At 39.1% G+C, this 20,547-nt stretch overlaps 1 protein-coding gene across 1 annotated transcript in view; it reads left to right on the top strand.

Moving 5' to 3' along the window:
- The window catches only part of OTOL1 (otolin 1), a 48,001-nt gene extending 28,088 nt beyond the window's left edge, over window positions 1–19,913 (top strand). The window contains exons 3-6 of the mRNA XM_066241388.1: window positions 10,742–11,116; window positions 14,113–14,202; window positions 18,231–18,302; window positions 18,946–19,913. Coding sequence (XP_066097485.1) covers window positions 10,750–11,116; window positions 14,113–14,202; window positions 18,231–18,302; window positions 18,946–19,844 — 1,428 coding nt within the window. The 5' untranslated portion in view covers window positions 10,742–10,749 and the 3' untranslated portion in view covers window positions 19,845–19,913. The remainder of the gene's footprint in view (window positions 1–10,741; window positions 11,117–14,112; window positions 14,203–18,230; window positions 18,303–18,945) is intronic.
- The last annotated feature ends 634 nt before the right edge of the window (window positions 19,914–20,547 follow it).

Here is a 20,547-nt window from a genome sequence, read left to right as displayed (position 1 = left end):
TTATTGATATGTAGTTGTTTATTGCCATTTTCTTCTTTAAAGGTGTATTCCTTTTTTGCTATATTCTTTTCCCACTTTGATCTCTTTACAACGGGCCCCTTAACATTTCCTGCAGCATTGGTTTGGTTGTAATGAATTCCTTGAGTTGTTTTTAGTCTGGGAAGCTTTTTATTTCTCCTTCGATTTTAAATGATAGCCTTGCTGGATAAAGTAGTCTTGGTTGTAGGTTCTTGTTCTGCATTACTTTGAAGATTTCTTGCCATTCCCTTCTGGCCTCAAGTGTTTCTGTTGAGAAGTCGGATGTCATCCTTATGGGGCTCCTTTGTAGGTGATAACTTTTGTTTCTCTTGCAGCTTTTAATATTTTCTCTTTATCGCTTAGCTTTGGTATTTTAATTATGATGTGTCTTGGTGTAGGTTTCTTTGGGTTTCTCTTTAATGGAGTCCTCTGTGCTTCTTGGACTTGTGAGAGTTTCTCTTGCATTAATTTAGGGAAGTTTTCAGCTATGATATGATTGAACAAATCTCTATCCCTTGTTCTTTTTCTTCTTCAGGAATCCCTATGATGCGGATGTTTTTTCTCTTCATGTTGTCACAGAGTTCTCTAAGGGTTTCCTCTGACTTTCTGAGTCTCTTTTCTCTTTTCTTCTCTGCTTTCATGCCTTCATTCCAGTTGTCCTCCAACTTGCTGATATGATCCTCAGCTCTATCTATCCTGTTTTTAATTCCTTCCATTGTGGTCTTTATTTCTGATATTGTATTTGTCATCTCCAACTGATCCTTTTTTATACTTGCTATTTCTTTATTTAGGTGTTCATAGTGACCATCCATTATTGTTCTAAGATCCCTAAGCATCCTTACAATCATTATTTTGAACTCCGCATCTGGAAGTTTGATTATTTCCATATCACTCAGTTCATCTCCTGAAGGTGTCTCTTGTGGTTTCATTAGGATTGCACTTCTTTGTCTTCTTATTGTCTGTTTTGGGGTTTTTATTTGTAGAGTTGGTTGAGTCTAGGCTTGGTGTTGTCTGCCTCCAGTTTACAGTTATTTCTAGGTCTTCCTGGGTTGTTATCAGCTGTTATCTGCAATCCACTTTCGGATTTGGCAGCTTTGAAGTCTTGATTTGTTTGTTTTCTTAACAGGTGATAGTCTTTTTACTGATCTCAGCAGGGTGCTTCCTTGAAACTGTATCCAGGAATGTGGTGGGTGTAACCTGAGACTCTGAAGGCCTCTTTAGCCAATTAATCTCTCTGGGGGCAGGGTGTTTTCTCAACTTCAGCAGGGGGAGGTGTATCTCAGATCTCCATGGAGGCCTGAGTTAATGCTTCTCTTCCCCACTTCTTGTTTTTAGCTGTGTCTTGTGCTGATTGGAGTTTCTCTTGCATTAATTTAGGGAAGTTTAGATTGGAGCTGGATAGATGTCTGGAGATCTCTATCTGGAAGCAATTCAGCTCTGTTTTGTGAAAGGTTCAGTCCCTCCCTCAGCTATGGCCACCTCCAGCATGGATGAGTCAGCTGTTTTAGGTCATCTTCTTTATTCCTTAGCCCCTCACAGTCTGTCCCTCTCTCTTTCCTTTCCGCTTGGGAGATAAGCTGGTCTTTTCAACACACCTCGCTCTCTGGTCACCAGGCAAGTTGGCTGTGAGCAGTAGTTTCTGCTCTTTTTCTTTGTGTGAGATCCCCTCTGGGCTCTCAGCCTCACCCCCCCCCCCCCGTTCCTGTAAGCAAGGGAGATTCAGGCACTCTCTACCAGGTTTGTTGTGGCTTCTTCTTTGCTCCTTGGTTTTTGAGAGCTGTTCTTTTAGTTCAGAGTTGGTTTTTCATGCTTATTTTTCCTAAATTGATTTGTATTCTAGTTTGGTGGTAGAGCTGGGCGTCTGTGCGTCTGCCTACTCCGCTGGCATCTTTTACAGTCATACAATACTTTCTTTTGATTTCTTTTTTGTTGTTGTTGTTGCTGTTTTTACAGCTGGCCCCTTAACATTTCTTGAAGTAGTGGTTTGGTTGTAATTAATTCCTTGAGTCTTTTTTTGTCTGGGAAGGTTTTTATTTTTCCTTCATTTTGAGTGATAGATTTGCTGGATAAAGTAGTCTTGGTTATGTGTTCTTGTTTTGCATCACTTTGAATATTTGCTGCCAGTTTCTTCTGGCCTGAAGTATTTCTGTTGATAAGTCAGATGTCATCCTTATGGGGGATCCTCTGAAGGTAATTAATTGTTTGTCTCTTGCAGCTTTTAGTATTCTTTCTTTGTCTCTTAACTTTGGTACTTTAATTATGATGTGTCTTGGTTTAGGACTTTTTGGGTTCCTCTTTAATGAGACTCTCTGTGCTTCTTAAACTTGTGTAAGATTTCCTTCATCAGTTTAGGAAAGTTTTCAGCTATGACTTCTTCAAACAGTTTTTTTTTTATCCCTAGTTCATTCTCTTCTCCTTCAGGAATCCCTATGATGTGGATGTTGTTTCTCTTCATATTGTCACAGAGCTATCTTAGAGTTTCATCAGTCTTTTTGATCCTCTTTTCTTTTTACTGCTTTGCTTCCATGCTTTTGTTTATCTTGTCCTCTAAATTGCTGATTCAATCCTCTGCTTCATCCTGCCTGCTATTGATTCCTTATGGTGCAGTCTTTATTTCTGATACTGTATTTGTCATTTCTGACTGGTTCTTTTTTAGGATCTCAATGTCCTTTTTGATGCTTGCTATCTCTTTCTTTAGGTGCTCATTATGTCCATCCATTGTTGCTCTAAGATCCTTGAGCATTTTAAAAATCATTTTAAACTGTATCTGGTAATTTGGTTACTTCCACCTCATTCAGTTCTTTTTCTGGGGATTTCTCTTGTTGATTCATTTGGGTTGCATTTCTTTGTCTCCCCATTTTGTCTGTGTATTAGGTAATGCTGTCTGACTTTGAAATTTTTGTGGTGTCTTTATGAAGAAGATGGGCTCTGTGTTACTGTCCTCCAGGCCACCTGCTTTCCTTGTTATAGGAATGCATCTTGAAGATTGTATTTTCCCTCCTGTTGTATGTTATTATTGAATGAGTTGGTACTTTTGTTGGTGCAGTTATCCCTTCAGGCTATTTGGCTCTAAGGGTCAATCTTGATCATGTGTATTAGACACTGTAGTTTCTGTCCTGTTGGGCATATTTATTCTCTACAGCAGTATTTCCCAACCTTTTTTGTGCCATGCCCCACCTTAACCTTTCTAAAATTTTTATGTCCTCCCCCATGTAACATACATAATTTTTAACATTAAAAAATTGATTTGTTCACTTAATAAACATAAATTATAGGTTCTAGGAAGAAATCACTATGAAATTGTTAACAAAACACAGTAAGTAAAATTTCAAAACATATAATGAAAAACAGAAATTTAAATTCCAAATAATTTTAATACAGATTTTTCTATATTAATTTATTATTTTAATTTAGTGTGATCCTTGCACTTGATGCTTGCTGCACAGAGATTTTATATTAGGTTCCAATTTGGTTAGCTTTAGTCTCAAGTCTCCACATTGTATTATATCCAGCCGATTTCTTTCTTTTTTTTTTTTTTTTACCAGTAAATCATTTACAGCACTAAATCCACATTCAGCTAAAAATGAAGATGGAAACGTTAGCAATAGTTTTCTTGCACATTTGGTTGAATTTGGGTATTTGATTTCTGTTTCCTCACAAAGCCATGCCATCGCTCCTTTGATATTAAATAAAGCTTTAACTGACTCATCATTTTGCAATTCTGCGAGTTCTTCTTGATACTGCATATTTGATATATCAGACAAATCCACTAACATTGGCTGCATCATCCATGTTGGGAAATCAATTTGTTTTAAATCAGAAAATCTTTCTTTTAAATCAGCTGATAGAATATTCAAATGATTGACAATAACAAGTAAAGCGGCATCTGTTACTTCACATTTTTGGAGCCAATGAAACTGTTTAAAGTTTTTGTTGTTAATATGTTTCTGACATAACTCAATATTGGTAATGAAACCAAATATCTTTTCTTTTGCATCGGCAAGAGTTTTATTTGTTCCTTGAAGTTGCTTATTTAATATATTTAGTTTTTCAAAGATATCGGCTAAATAACTCACAAATGCTTTACCATCTATTGTTAACAGATACTTCATTTCAGGTTTGTCGCTTAAAAAAATCATTAAAAGTATCAAACAGTTCCATAAATCTTTTCAAACAGTTTCCTTTAGATAGCCATCTTACTTCAGTATGAGGTAAAAGTCTCGCATGGTCTTCATTTTGTTCTTCACAAAATAGCTTGAAAAGACGCTCACATTTGGCACTAGCTTTAATGGCATTAACACACTTTATTACTGTATGTAATACTTCATTCAGAACAGGCGAGATGTTTTTAGCTACCAAGTTTTCCCTATGAATAACACAATGCACAAGAATCATTTCTGGATTCGCATCTTTCATCAATTTTAAGCAGCCATTTTTCTTGCCCATCATATTGGGAGCACCATCTGCAGCACAAGATGTTATATTTTTCATTGGTATATCATTGACATCTAAGTAGTTTTTTAGCTTATTATATATATCTTTGGAGGGAGTGGTGCTTTCTAATCTTTTACAGAACAACATTTCTTCAGCAAAATGTCCTTTTTCAATATATCTTATGTAAATTATCAACACTGCCTCACTGTCTCTCAAAGTTGATTCATCCATTTGCAAGGAGAATTTTCTTGTTTTCAGCTTTTCAATAAGTTGTTTTTCAATATCCTCACTCATTTCATCTAGTCTTCTGCTAACAGTATTGTCACTGAGTGGCATAGCTTTTATATCTTTGTCATCTTTTTCAAGAACCGTTTTAAGAAATGCTGATATTGATGGTTTTATTAAATTCTCTCCTATAGTGTGATTTTCTCCAGTTTTAGCAATGAATAAAGAAATTTGATAACTAGCCTCAAGAACACGATTATTAGTTGAAGTATGAGCAATAAATAGAGACTTTAATGTTCTTTTTTCAAAATTTTTCTTTAAAGTTTTAAAGTAACTCAAATCTGAATTATTATGAGCACTATGTTTCACCTTCAAATGTGCCTCAAGACGACCTCGTTTCATTGATTCGTTGGTCAAGCATTGCTGGCATAAAAGACAAAAAGGAATCCACTCATCGTGAACAGCGGGTATGAACCCAAATTTTAAATATTCCTCTGAATATTGATGAGTTTTTTTCTTGCTTGCACCACTCATTTTACTATGGGCTATAAGAAATAAAAATAAGATCAATTAAAAACTAATATTAAAATATGTGTTAAAATATATTCAATGTGACATAGAGTAAACATATACTAAAAATTCATGTTTATTTAAACGTATATAACACATTTACTACACTACCACTGCAAATCAAAAGGTATCTATATTTTTTCCACTTGACAAAATTTTCTGGAAAGTTATGCTTCTAAAATTAAAATTGTCATGCATGCACTATTATAGCCCCAATAATATTTATAAAATATTAGTGCTTTCTAGCCCCGATGCAAGAAGTACTTAATAAAGAGTTTAATATTGATAAAAATAAAATCAAATACTTACCAATTATATCTATACTATATATATGTATATTTATTAAATCAACGAGCTTTTACAACAGTTTTGACTGACACTTATTTCAAATTAACACCAATTGAATGATGTGAAACACTACACAAGTTGCAATGGGCCAATTAGGTGAGAATAACTGTGTTGTTTAGCGAGTTTTTAAAATGTCCGGGGTTCCCTGTGGCAGATGGCACACTCCGCAGTAAACCCAGAATGAAGTTTACTTGATGACGCCAATCACCCAGTTGATATTTTGGTCTCGTCAAACGAAATTATACTTAATAATTATTTACCGAAATTATTTAAGAATTGCATTTTTTGTTAAATTTGGCACCGATATCTAGCATTGCATTTAAATGGCCCGGGAGAAAGAGTTAAAGTCGTGTCGAGTCCATTTTGAAATTGCCCCCCTTAACTATCAAATTGTTCCCCTGTGGGGCATGGGCCTCATGTTGGAAAACACTGTTCTACAGTGTCTGTGTCCTACTGGACTTCTCTTTTGGGTGTCATGCTTGTGTAGCTATCTGAGTCTTGGTTTGTTGTTGTTTGCCATCCACTACCAGTAGTGTTGGCTCTAGGTCTTCTTCTTTTGGCGTCAGATGTTGTTTGTGATGTGCCATGGGCTACCTTTCTGGAGCTACTTTTTTGTTCACTGTTTGTGTCTGCATTTCCTGTGCCTAAGAAGTGTAGGGGGGCAAACCTCTGTATAAGGATCAACTTCTTTCTGCTTAGAAGTGACCACAGCTTCGTAAAACCTCAAGCTCCATAAGATTTACCCTAACTTTTTAGCTGCTCCACTTCCTCTTGCAGGTTCCTGGTTTTCCCCCAGAGTCTTCTGTAGAAAGACTGCAGTGTGGGCTTAGACTGGCCTTATCCAACCGATCTCTTTGCAGGTTGCAAGCTTGGTAGTTTAAAGCAGCTGAGTTTAGGAATACATTAGTGGAACCCCCTAAATCAGGGATCTCTTAGTCAGGAGCTCAGTATGGGGAAAATAGCCCCTACCCTAGAGCTTAATTCCTCAGCCACTGCTAGATATTCACATTTTATTTCTCTCCAACAAGGTGAGTAGCAGGTTCAGATACAAGTGGGGCAGACAGTACCCTTTGCAGTTCTGACAGCTGATGAGATCGTGATCTTTGGGAGAAAGATTGAGAGTCTTCTCCTGGGGCTGAGTGTGCCCCCCCCCAGAATGTAACTAAGCCCTTTGACTAGACCCAACAGTAGGCCCATGGGGACCTGCACTTTAAATGTCCATTCTCCAAGCCTCTCTCCCTTCCCCCTGTGGAATTTAGCCCAGCAGGGCAGGGTATTTAGTACCCAGGTCAGCTTACTGTGACCCAGGTCCACCCTATCTAACACCATACACATGAGATGCTGTGCTAATGCTAGTCAGAGAGCAGAGCACCCCTTAGCTGGGTTACCTGTGAGGAGCCCTTCCTTAAGATACCCCACTAACAATGGTTGCTAGGTCTTGAATCAATGCTTTCTGCAGCTGTCCACTGGATGTGCCAGCCCTGGGCCTCCCTGGAGGGAACCTGAAGCTGACCAGTGGGAGACACTGTCTGTGTATAGCCCTGAGCGACTGTCTTGGAGTTACAAGCAATTCAGAGTTTGTAGCTCCCCCTGCTGGATCCAGGTGCTCATGGAAATACCAAGCTGCACACCTTGTCTGGCTTTTACCCACACTGGGCCTGGAGAAATGTCCACAATTCAGGGATTAGAAAGGGTGGTAGGTGTGGTTTCCACCCCTCAGCTCCAGGGGTCAGTCTTTCCAGACTTTTTTCACAGACCTCAGTAGGGTGTAGCCCATGGTGTCTGGTGGGTGTGGCCTCAGAGACCCAGAGATGTGGTCTTCCTGCAGTCCATACAGTTTCTACAGCATCTCACATGTAGCAGAAGCACCAGTCATAGACTTGGGAGCATGCCCCAATGCCAGAAAACTGAGTAACTGAAGGGCCCCCTGCTTCCTGCCTTCTCAGAATGACCTTGTCTTTTTTGATGGGTCAGAAGAGACTCCCAAGGTTGAGGCAATTGCTTTTCCCTAGACTGATGCAGCTCAGAGGGTATGTTCCACTCAGGAAAGATGGTGACTGCAGAACTGGAGAATGACTCAGCACAGGGATTCCAGTGGCCATCCCCCATGGTGTATCTCCCTGGGCCTCCAATATTACACTCTCCTCACCTGACTCCAGTCTTATCTGCCCTTCCCTCCCAGAGCCCTGGGTAAGTGCCTGTGAATGTGATTTTCTGCCCGAGCCCTTTAAGACAGAGACGCAGGTTCCAAGAGTGCCCGTCTTTTTCTTAAAGACTGAAACCTCGGCTCTTTTCACCACCAAATGCTGTGTGAGCAGCTTCTGGTGCTCTAGGCTGGCATGCAGTGTCTGGGACTTAGGACTCACCCCTCTCAGGGCAACCCTCCCCATAGTGAGAGTCCCTCTGGACCCTTACCTGCCATTTGCTACTGGCAGCCCTGCCCTTGTCTTTGCCCTTCCTACCAGTCTCATTGTGGCTTCTTCCGTGATCCTTGGTTATAGACTTCTCTTTGTTTAGTCCGAAGTTGGGTTTTCAAAATGATTGTTGTCCTAGTAGAGCCCAAGCTCTACATTGATCAGGTGTCCCTATTTCAACTTCCTTGCACAGTGGGGCACTGCTGCTTATCAGCAGAGCTGGCAGCCTCTTTCTTGAGGCAGCTATGAGGATTCTACTGATTGGTACTGAGACCAACTGCTACTGGAGGAAAGACACGACCAACACACAAGTTAGTTGCAAGAATCACACAGGTAGTTTATTACTCACAGATCCTATGGCGTGCCTGGGTACAGCTTAAGGGGGCCTCGTCGGCGTGCTCTTCTCAGCTGTCCTTGGTCAGAGCAGCATGGAGACAGTTCACATTCAACATTATAGTCTGGGTGACTTCCTCAGCATGGGCCGCGGGGTGGGAGTGGGGGGCCCCTTAGTACCTCTTCTGGCCTATGCCTTCTAACAGGTGTCAATCTACAGGATTATCACCTCAAACCATTTTTGGGGGAGTTCCTAACAGAGAGCCTTTTTTATGTTCATCAACCGAAATGTCACATCAAGCCACTTTTAAGGTATTTCTAGGAAAGCTTCTTGTTTATGTTAACCTACAGAGTTAGGGCATCAAGCCACTTTTTATCTATAAATAACTTCACACACACACTTACTGGGCCCAATGTGAAAGGTAGAGTCTGCCTGTCATATCTGTACACACTAGATTAATTCCTATCCAGGTGACATAGCCTTCTCATTTGCCTTAATGGCTTTTAATATTATACCCTAACTTATTTCTATATATCTTCCATATTTTTTCTATATTTCTATATATTTAATTACTATAACATTATGTTACTGTAACAATTGTTCTTTTTTTTTCAGAGACAGTGAGAGTCAAAGAGAGGGATAGATAGGGACAGACAGACAGGAATGGAGCAAGATGAGAAGCATCAATCATTAGTTTTCCTTTGCAACACCTTAGTTGTTCATTGATTGCTTTCTCATATGTGCCTTGACCATGGGGCTACAGCAGACCGAGTAACCCCTTGCTTGAGCTAGCAACCTTGGGTCCCAGCAGGTGAGCTTTGCTCAAACCAAATGAGCCTGTGCTCAAGCTGGTGAGCTCGGGGTCTTGAACCTAGGTCCTCTGCATCCCAGTCTGATGCTCTATCCACTGCGCCACCACCTGGTCAGGCAACAATTGTTCTTAAATTAAGTTGTAATCCAATTTGGTCTTGGGTGGTGACAGTTGGAACGTCCGCCTACTTCATTGTCATCTTGAGATCTAATCTTATGGCATTATTAATGTTCAGTAAATATTGGTTGAAGGAAAGTGAGCATTTTTGTATATTTATATAATTTTAGAAATGCACTACTCTATCTTTGTCTCCCTCATCTGTTCTGATTTATCTCATTCTTCTCTATAGCTCTTCCATGGATCCTACTCTTGGATTTAGTTTTTAATCTCACTGTATAAATGCCACATGATTAGTGGCAAAGAGTTGAAGCTTTGCAATTAAGCAGACCCTGATTTAAATTCTGAATTTATAACTTACTGGTTGTGTGATCTTGGTGCCAGTTTACTCATCTGTGAAGGAGAATGGTAGTATGTCCTCTCCCTGGCTGAGGTGTTTTGAAAATTGATTGGACTGTTGAATGTAAGGCACCTACTTATACTAGGGGCTATATTAATAGTAGACATTATTACTTTCCTTATTTCCAGTCTTTTCACTCTTTTACTATTTATCCTAACTACTACTTCCTTTTCCAATACAAAAAGTGTTTATTTTTAATCCTGGCTCTCGGGTTAGCAGCCACTGGAACACTGGGAGTTTCTGGGGGAATGAAGTACTGTGAAATACCAAAATTTCATTTCACTGGTAACCTCATGTCACTTTGAACATTGACAAAAGCCCTAATCACAATAACTAATATTTGCTTCATTAAAATAATACAAGGATAAATGTGAGTTTTCAGAAAAAACCTCCTTAAATTATAAAGCAAATAATTGGAGAATTAAATATGTGAAGAATTTAAGAACATAGCATGTATTTAATTTATGGTATTTTAAATTCACTCTCTTGCTCTCTCCATTTATTATAATGCAGTCTAAAAGATTACTCTCACAGCAGGATCATTATCCTTAGTAGATTTAAGGACTATTTCACTCATATTTTTCTTGAAATAATTGCATTTGCTGGAAAAAACTGTTCAACTCAATATTTTTCATCTTTCTCTTATACAAATGTGTTTGATTTCTATACATCTGAGTGAGATCAGTCAGGAAATTATACATATTTGTTTTCCCCAGGGAATATGAGCTATTAAGTCATGTTGCATATATTATAGGTCATGTTTTCTATTTGGCAAGATAATTTGAATAAGTGAGAACAGTATTTTAGAACATGTAATACAAACAACCAGAAAGGAAAACTGAAGCAAAATGTTCCTTCTAATAAATACTTCAGGCAAATAAAATATTCTGTTGTGATTCAAGCACACACAGTTGCATAAAAAATACAAAAAAATCATTTAATATCATACATACTATTCATTCTTATGTTTCATATATGTATATGTATTTGTCTCCTGTAAGTACATATTTATACTACTTTTTATTTGGATCTCACATAATGCATATACACATATTTTTATTCTTTTCCAGCCTCAGTTATGTGGATGTTTTCTTGGCTTTGTGCTATTTTAATTATTTTGGCTATTGCTGATATGGACTCAATAGCAAAGACTACACCGTATATCAAATTTACGAAGAAATCTGAGGGAAAAGAGATGCTGAATGGTCTCAGGCCACCCAGTGGCCTGCCTCCTGGAAAGGAAGAAGAAACCCCTTTCACAAACATGGGTGACGTGGCAGAACCCATTCCTGACCCCTCCATCCAAGACTTTGTCTCTGGCGCTGCCACTCTCTTCCCCTTTGAAAACTTCACTCTCAACACGGCGGATTTCTTTTTGAATTGCTGCGATTGTTGCTCATTTGTGCCAGGGCAGAAAGGAGAACCCGGCGAGACTGGAAAGCCAGGTATTTATAAATATATAAAGCCATATTTCCTCCCTGTATATCCTGAGGGTTGAGAGATAGATCGGAGTTGAAACTTCCCGAGGGTTTCTACAGTGTCATGAAAATGAGGACAGGCCTAGGTGTATCATTGTGACAAATGCAGCTGGCACTGTGCGGTCCAATGTGGTAACTACTAGTGTTGTACGCAGCAATTGACAACATTAACATTAGGTAAGATTGAGAATTCAGTAACATAGTCACCATGGCCACATTGCATGTGCTCAGTAGCCACATGTGACCAACAATGACCCACTTGTGCAGCACAGATGTGCAGCATTTCCACCACTCCAGAAACTTCTATTATGCTATTGGACAGCATGGGGGTGGGGCTAGCAGAGGCCAGGTCTACCAACCCCAGCACGGAGTGTATGCAGCTTTCATTGCCAGGACAATCTTTTCATTAATGGTCAATGTAAAAAGGGAAAATAAAAATTCTATTATCCGGTAAGACTGTGTGCTGACAGGTGGATTTTTGGAGGCTGTTTGAAGTCAGGATTAGAGAAGGAACACATGTGAGGTGGAGAAGAAAGCCAAGGTTCAGTTTGCTTCTCATGGAAATTCTGAGTCAAGACTGTATCCTTTCCCAGCAACTTTCCCCTTTCTATGTAATATTTCAGAATTTCAGATACCTTTCATATACACATAGTAAATACATTCTCAATCTTATTGTAATTTTCAGCTTTTACATGTTATATAGCAGAAAGTTCAAGGTAAAAATGAGATCAGAATGCCAATTGCAAATTCACTATTACCTGAAAAAAATTACATATGTGTATTTGTTGTGTTTTTCTTGAAGAATTTAAAGTTATAGAATTAAGAATTACACATCCTTGTTAAGCTTTCCATTCATTCATCCCATTGCAGAAATCTTCTGGGAAATGTGATCCGTGTTATGGAGAGCTGGGCAGTGGTCTTGGGCTCCAGCAATCCAGGGTTGCTAACATATCCCTGGAAATGTAATGAGACTGAGAAAATTATATTTACCAAAATTTTTCTTAGTATCATATCAGTTGGCAAGCTTCTTGGGAGTGAAAACCCCAAGGGCATGGTCAAGTAAACACAGCTGCTGGCTAAACTGTCTTCTAAGGCTGTGGGTCTGTAATATCAATGCTTGTGTTGTACCCAGCTGTGGGTTTCACTGTTTTGTTCTCAGAGTTCAGCCTCTCTTGTACATACATATGACAAATGCTCTGAAGGTGTGCCAAGTCATTAGCTTGCCCAGGGCACTCATATGTCTTAGTGTGACTGGTTCTGCAAAGAGCAGAGTGCTTGAGAGTTCAGCCTGTTGAGTCTATCATGGGCTCATCATGGGGAAATTTCATTACTTCTCTAAGTCTCAGTTTCCAAAAAAATAAAATGGGCTAAGAATAACCCCAGCTTCACAGAGTCATCAAGACAACTGAATGAGTGTGGTGCCTGGAATAGAAGAAGTGCTCTACAAAGTGTTTATTTTTTTCAGTTAGCTGCCATAGGAGTCTTTTCCTACCTCCTGAAATACTAGGAGCTTGAGAAGATTCTATTTTTGAGATTACCAGAGAGCTATTTCTTTTGTCTTTATCAGTGTTTTCAAAAATACACTTTTTAAAAAAATTAGAAACCTAGTATAAGAGTATCATTAAGTAAACATAAAAATAAAAATAAACCTACTCAAATCCTAATTTGTTCATTGGGTTTTAACTTAAGCTATTTTCTTAGGGCTGTTTCCTTTGATCCTTTATATCACTAACTACAGAGTGATATTTTATACTTAGTTGTGTAATTTATTTGTTCAGTGTTTATCTTTCATGGACTCAGCTCCATGAAGGCAGGGACTATTGGTATATTTTTTTAAGTTTTTATATGAATATTTTATTTTTATTTATTTTATTTATTTTTATTTTTTGTATTTTTCTGAAGCTGGAAACGGGAAGAGACAGTCAAACAGACTCCCGCATGCACCCGACCGGGATCCACCCGGAACGCCCACCAGGGGCGATGCTCTGCCCACCAGGGGGCGATGCTCTGCCCCTCCGGGGCGTCGCTCTGCCATGACCAGAGCCACTCCAGTGCCTGGGGCAGAGGCCAAGGAGCCATCCCCAGCGCCCAGGCCATCTTTGCTCCAATGGAGCCTTGGCTGCGGGAGGGGAAGAGAGAGACAGAGAGGAAGGGGGGGGGGATGGAGAAGCAAATGGGCGCTTCTCCTATGTGCCCTGGCCTGGAATCGAACCCGGGTCCTCCGCATGCCAGGCCGACACTCTACCGCTAAGCCAACCGGCCAGGGCCTTATATGAATATTTTAAAAAATTATAGTTAATATTCAATATTATATTAATTTCAACATAAATTCAACATTTATATACCTTACAAAGTGATCTACAAAACACACGAGTCTGATAACCATTTGTCATTGTAGATAGTTATGATTTTCTTGACTATATTCTTTAGCTGTATATTACAACCCCATTTATTTTATAACTAGAAGTTTTTACTTTTTAATGCCATTCCTTTCTCATCCTTCTCTCTCTACTTGCTCCCCCTCTGGCAATCATCATTTTGTTTTAGGAACTCCTGGAATGATGATGGCTGATTCCTAGCATCTAGTAGGGTGCTTGGTTTATGGGAAGCCTCAGCAATAGTTCCTGAATAAATGCACAAGTGAACGAGTAGGAAAACCAAAAGTGCCAGGCATTGTGGTTTTACTTCCAACCTGAGGTCAAGTCGGTGTTCATTTTGCTCTTGTTGTTTGGTATAGCACTGCTTCTCTGAACCATTAAATCACTGTCATGAATCCAGTGACAAGTACTAATGTGCTCAATTTAACTATTCAGGTAGTAAAAAATTGCAAATCAGACGAAAATATTGTCTTTAGAACTCTTTAATAATTTATACCCACCCAGATTTTAACATTAGGACACTGAGAGTTACTAATGAATTTTGAAAAACTTGTATTTTGATGGTTTTAAAAATCTCATTTCCAGGTCCTAAGGGAAAAGTTGGTGATATGGGGATTTCAGGGCCACCAGGAGTCATTGGACCCCAAGGTCCAAAAGGCCAGAAAGGAGAGAAGGGTAGGTAATTATATTCATTTCATGTCAAAACTCAAGGGATGCTGTGCATCATTTTTAGAAGAGGGTTGCTAAATACATACAGATTCTAGCAGATGAATCAATTTTATTTTTAGTTTTTATTTTATTTTATTTTAGGTGAGAGGAAGGGAGACAGTGAAGCAGATTCCCACATGTACCCCACCTGGGGCTGATGCTTGAGTACTGAGCTGTTTTTAGTGCCTGAAGCTATTGTACTCAGACAAACTGAGCTATCCTCAGAACCTGGGGCTATGGTCAAACCAATCAAGCCGTTGACTGTGGGAGGGGAAGAGGAAGAGAATGTGGGGGAGAAGCAGATGGACACTTCTCCTGTGTGCCTTGACTGGGAATCAAACCCAGGACATCCATACACCGGACTGACGCTCTATCCACTGAATCACTGGCTAGTGCCTGGATTAATTTTAAAAATGTAAAATTTGGTTAAGCATATTGTGAATTATATTTGATATAAAAATGTTAACTTTATAAATAGCCAGTTGAGAAATTTTAAACTTGCCCTATAACATATCACACATACCTGCACATACATCTTTTCTGTCTCTCACTGACCTCCCAGCTGACCTGGTAACTTTAGCATCTCTGGGGAAGCATCCTTCTCTGTATACTCTCATGTGAGCTCTTCCTCATGATGTGAATTAATTTCATACTGGAGAGAACTAACTAGAGCAGGCAGTCTTATTTTGTTTAGGTGGGTAGCCTGCCTGCTAAGGAGAATGTGGCATATCATTTGGCTCACACTCAAAATGGGAGCGGTGTCAGTGTTCCGAAGAGAACTGAATTCAAATGGGAGAAATCAAGCACAGAACAGTCACCAGTCACTTCATCTCATCTGAAAGTTGGAGGGAATAGAGTAGGTATTTATTTATACCTTGATAACTTTCAAAAAAGATTTATGGTTATGAATACTTTCATAGATCTTTTTCAGCTCAGAAATTCCATAATTTCAAGGATGTATCAGTAAAGAGGATGTTCTGCCTGGGAAACCCCTGGTTCTGTAAATGCTCCAAGGTGTTGAGGGAAGGTTACAAATTCACTGGGACATTTAATAATTCCTCAGTGAATAATGCCAGCCTGTAGAAATACCACCTATCCATCAAGTTAAATGTTTTAGACTCAGTGTCACATGTCAAAAGACCTAATACCATCTATACATCACCCTCCACATGGTCCAAGATCTGCCTAACTCATTTCTATAGAACAGGGGTCCCCAAACTATGGCTCGTGGGCCACATGCAGCCCCCTGAGGCCATTTATCTGGCCCCTGCCGCACTTCCGGAAGGGGCACCTCTTTCATTGGTGGTCAGTGAGAGGAGCACATTGACCATTTCATTAGCCAAAAAGCAGGCCCATAGTTCCCATTGAAATACTGGTCAGTTTGTTGATTTAAATTTATTGTTCTTTATTTTAAATATTGTATTTGTTCCCGTTTTGTTTTTAACTTTAAAATAAGATATGTGCAGTGTGCATAGGGATTTGTTCATAGTTTTTTTTTATAGTCTGGCTCTCTAATGGTCTAAGGGACAGTGAAAAAGTTTGGGGACCCCTGCTATAGAACATTCAGTGAAGTAATTACTCAGAAAAAATGCTAAGGTAAGAGAGAGCTACTTCACACTTGTCAGTTATGTGATTCTCAGTCTCGCAAACATTTAATCCTTTTGTGGCTGAATTATGTTAGCAGACAACCCTGTGAAATAAAGATTAGTGATCAACCTACCCAAAGATTCATGCTTTTTGGAAGCCAGGAAGTAAAAGAAAAAACAGGGAAGTATCATAAAATAAGGTTCTTAAAAATATGCTTTGATGAAGGATCAAAAGGAGAAATTCATTTAGCAATTCTGTAGTATGGCAACTCCACTTTCCTTTCACTTCCAGACTTAGTTAAGATCTAAAGTTGAAAAAAAAAGGACTTCATTCTGGCTAGTCACAGTCTGACTGAGTAAATTCAGTGCCAGCAGTTAAAATCCTTACATGAACTTGAGCACCAGAATAACTCTACTGTGAAGGTCAGTATGTGAGTATTGACAAGGACTGGGAATAGAATTCACCCTTTACTTTCATTCAGAGTTGGGTTCTCTCCGAAGGCATGCAGACATTTTCCTGATGCTTGAGTGTTAACATCCAAATTTTAAATGTTTTTTTTTTTTTTTTTGGAATGGTAATAGAGGAGCTAGCTACTTGGAAATGACTTATGGTGGGATTTCTGTAGTTGCTTTACGTGAACTTTGGGAAAGTCTCCTCTCATGACTTTTAATTTACTTAGGATTTTTTTTCCTGACAAAAAATGAAATAAAAAATGTTTACTATATATAAATAATGTGGTTGGTAATTGATGCTAACCTGTATAATATGCAGTCATCTTTGACTTTGTACAAATTTCTAAATTTTTTAGTATCTCAGTTTCTTTTGTGATAAAAGCAGTGACAAAATATCTGTTCTACCATTCTTGAAGGGAGATGCTATAAATTTTCTTAAATAAAAAGTTTTCTAGCCCTGGCCAGCCAGCTTTGTTCGTTGCAGTGTCATCTGGAAGTGCAGAAATTGCTGGTTCAATCCCTGGTCAGGGCAAATACAGGAATAAATCTATGTTCGACTCTCTCTCTCTCTCTCTCCCTATCTCTGTCTGTCTTTTTTCCTTTTTCCAAGTGAGAGGAGAGGAAATAGACAAACTCCCTCATGTCCCTGACTGGGATCCACCCAGCAACCTATGTCTGGGGCTAATGTTCTGCCTATCTGTGGCCATGCTTGCAACCAATGCCATTTTTAGCACTCGAGAGGAGGCCCCACTGAGCCATCCTTAGCACCCAGGGGTGATGTGCTTAAACCAATTGAGCCATGGCCGTGGGAGAAGAGAGGGAGAGAGAAAGAGAAGAAGGAGGGGTGGAGAAGGAGTTGGTTGTTTTTCCTGACCAGGAATCAAACCTGGGATATCCACATGCTGGGCCCATGCTCTACCACTGGGCTAACCAGCCAAGCTCTAAAAAAAATTTTTTTCTAAATAATGAAATGTGCTCTGTTATATGAGCCTTTCTTGTTATATGAGAGGCGGTTTTAATATCAAATAAAACTTAACATTAAATTAAAAAGGCTGGATTAAATTATAAAAATTATATTAAGAGCTTGGGACATTACCTGATGGAAAGTAGATGATCCATGAGAGTTAGCTATTTTTATTACTATTATTATTGCTAGTATCATTTACAATTAAATAAATCTAGTGTGGCGGCATTCTAACAAGGTGGGACTTCAGCCAGGCCCAGCATAAAAGTTCATTTTGTGGTAATATGAAAAATATCTAAAAACCCAGATTAGAAAATTCTTTTTCAAATATAGTATCTCTCAGTTCTATAACTTGTCCAAAGAATATATGAAAATTCCCCTCACCCCCCCAAAATTCCCTTTCCTGATGCTCAATGTCAAAAACCTAGATGAGTTTTGTCATGATTAGTTTTAGCCAACTGCAGAATATTGTGCTCTATGCATGGCAGCTTCTGAGGCATCGTGGGGAATATGAAGAAGAGGAATGTCAATCAAAATTCACAATAGAGAAAACACACACACATATAACACCAGGAAATTTGTCGTGAGTTTTGTGAAAGATTTGAAGAGCTGTGGAAATGCTGAAGGAAAAGCTGAGCTCTGCTTGAAGAGATTGGCACCACCCTCAAAATCTCCTTTAAATGATTTGCCATCAATTGGAATAAAATATTCTGAATGATGCTCTATAACCTTTTTCCATATTGTTTTACTTCATTAATTTATTTTTCTATGAATTTATTGGGTGACAGTGGTTAATAAAATTATATAGGTTTCAAGTGTACAACTCAATGATACATCATCTGTATATGGTATTGTGTTCACCACCCCAACCATAGTGTTTTACTTTTACACATATTGGTAAAGGAAGCATTGTAATGTGACATGGTTGTGAAATGGATGTTAGTCTTATCATTGATATAATTGAATAAAAGTTAGTCCTGGTATCATTCTAGGACTTAAGGGAGAACGTGGGGATGAAGGAACAAGTGGAGCTCCAGGATACCCTGGGAAGCCTGGAGCACCAGGTACAGTGTGAATGAGAGCTACTGGAGAGAATAAACTCTGTCACAGTACAGCCCCAAATTTCCTTCTTGTTTAAATTCAAAGTTATGAGAAGGAAAAGGGAAATGTAAATTGCTATCATTCTTATAATAATTCAGTGCACTAGCATGGTGGAGTGTGAATACTGGGCTCAGAATGTGGAGACGAAGTAAAGGTATGAACTCTGTTCCTCTTTTGCTGTCTTTGGGAAAAGACTCATGAATCTTTCAGGTTTCAGTTTTTCTGCCTGAGATGTTTTGAGTTTGGATGGGCAATATGGAATTTAGAATACTTGGGTTGGGCCAAGATGCAAAGTGTAATGAAATAAAATTGGTAACTATAGTTTTACTATTCTTTATTGTCTTAAAAGTAAAAAAATAAAATGAAATAGAACTAGATCCAAGAGACCTAACATAAGATATCACTTCTCAGTAGCATTCTTCCCCTTATGAGACAGGTGTGGTAAGCGGCTCTATGGGAGTTCCCTCCCACAGCCATTACTAAGGCAGAAACCAGGTTTCCAGCCCCAGTCAATAGGTTTTGTTTCTGTTTTGGGAGCCCTGTGATAATAGCATTTTGTTTATAGCCTATGTAGTCCTTAAACATTATTTTAAATTTCCATTTCAGGTGGACTTGGTTCTACAGGGTATAAAGGAGACATTGGACCAACAGGAGCAAAAGGACAAAAAGGCTCGAAGGGGGACACGTTTGTGAATGCTGTTAAAGGAGATAAAGGAGACCGGGGAACTGTGGGCTCACCGGGCTTGAATGGGGAGCCTGGGGCCAAAGGAGAGAAGGGGGAGCAGGGAGAGAAGGGCTACTGCGGAAATTCTGGGGAGAGGGGGGTGAGGGGGCAGAAAGGGGAGGTGGGGATGAAAGGAGAGAAAGGTAGCAAAGGAGACATTGGGATGGAAGGTGAAAGGGGCCCAGAGGGTCTGCGGGGAGCCCAAGGTAAGCCGGGGACTAAAGGAGAAAAGGGTGAGTTAGGTCCTCCTGGTCTTATGGGACCTGTGGGGCCAAAGGGTGAGCTTGGGAGCAAAGGGGTCCGAGGATCTATTGGGAAGAAGGGCTCTCGTGGCCTCAAAGGCTCCAAGGGGGAAGTGACCAGAGTTGCACGGTCAGCTTTCAGCGCTGCTTTATCAAAGCCTTTCCCTCCTCCCAATGTCCCTATTAAATTTGACAAGGTTTTCTATAACGACCAAGGGAATTACAGCCCTGTCACTGGGAAATTTAACTGCAGTATTCCTGGGGCATATGTATTTTCCTACCATGTCACGGTGAGTGGCCGACCCGCTCAGATCAGCCTGGTGACCTGGAATAAGAAGCAGTTCAAATCCAGAGAAACACTCTATGGTCATGAAATAGACCAGGTCTCTTTACTCACCATCCTAAAATTAAGTGCAGGGGACCAAGTCTGGCTGGAAGTCTCCAGAGATTGGAATGGCGTGTATGTCAGTGCTGAGGATGACAGCGTTTTTACTGGGTTCCTTTTGTATCCTGAGGAGACTTCTGGAATTTCACCATAAACTTGTGTCTTAACATTGTAGTTTGGAGTCAGTGGAATAAGCCAAGTAACAAAGAATAGTGCTATTGAAAAAATAACTTTCATAATTTTTTCAAAACTATAGAAGTAATACAGAAAAAATGAGAAAAAGTTATATGACCTAGAGTCAATTGTTATTACTATTTTAAGGCATCACTTCTTTAAAAATAATTACCTATCTGTTTTTGAGAGCATGTCTATTAGCTTAGTAGATAGCTTTTTCATTTAGCACTATAGTGGCATTTCTCAAGCCATTTAAGTAATTAGTATTTGTATGCAAAAATATGGATGAGATTTGTAATTAATAAATGTGTTCTTACTAAATAGCTTCAATATCTCATATAAATGTGTGTAAGTCTTTTCTGCATAAATGTGAGGCTAACAGCTGACATATGATGGGCAGGTATTACTCAAAAGTTTCTAATTTAGTTAGGAGGGTTGTCTTTCAACAAAATGAAACTATTTCCATATTAGTTTAATTTGGGGGAGAATACACAGGAGGAATGGTAAAGACTAGCTAACATATCTTTAAAATTAATAGGAGTGTAAAGATTTGCTCATAAAACCTGTATTATTTGAATTTCTGTTTGGGTAAAAGGTAAAAAGAAAATTAATAAAGATATTGCTTAATTCAATCATAGCAAAGACCCATCCATTCATCAAATTATTGTCCTTAGAAGAACCGA

Source organism: Saccopteryx bilineata, chromosome 8 (genome assembly GCF_036850765.1).
Source record: "Saccopteryx bilineata isolate mSacBil1 chromosome 8, mSacBil1_pri_phased_curated, whole genome shotgun sequence".
NCBI lineage: Eukaryota > Metazoa > Chordata > Mammalia > Chiroptera > Emballonuridae > Saccopteryx > Saccopteryx bilineata.
The sequence above is the reverse complement of the archived record's forward strand: the minus strand, read 5'-3'. Positions and strand labels throughout refer to the sequence as shown.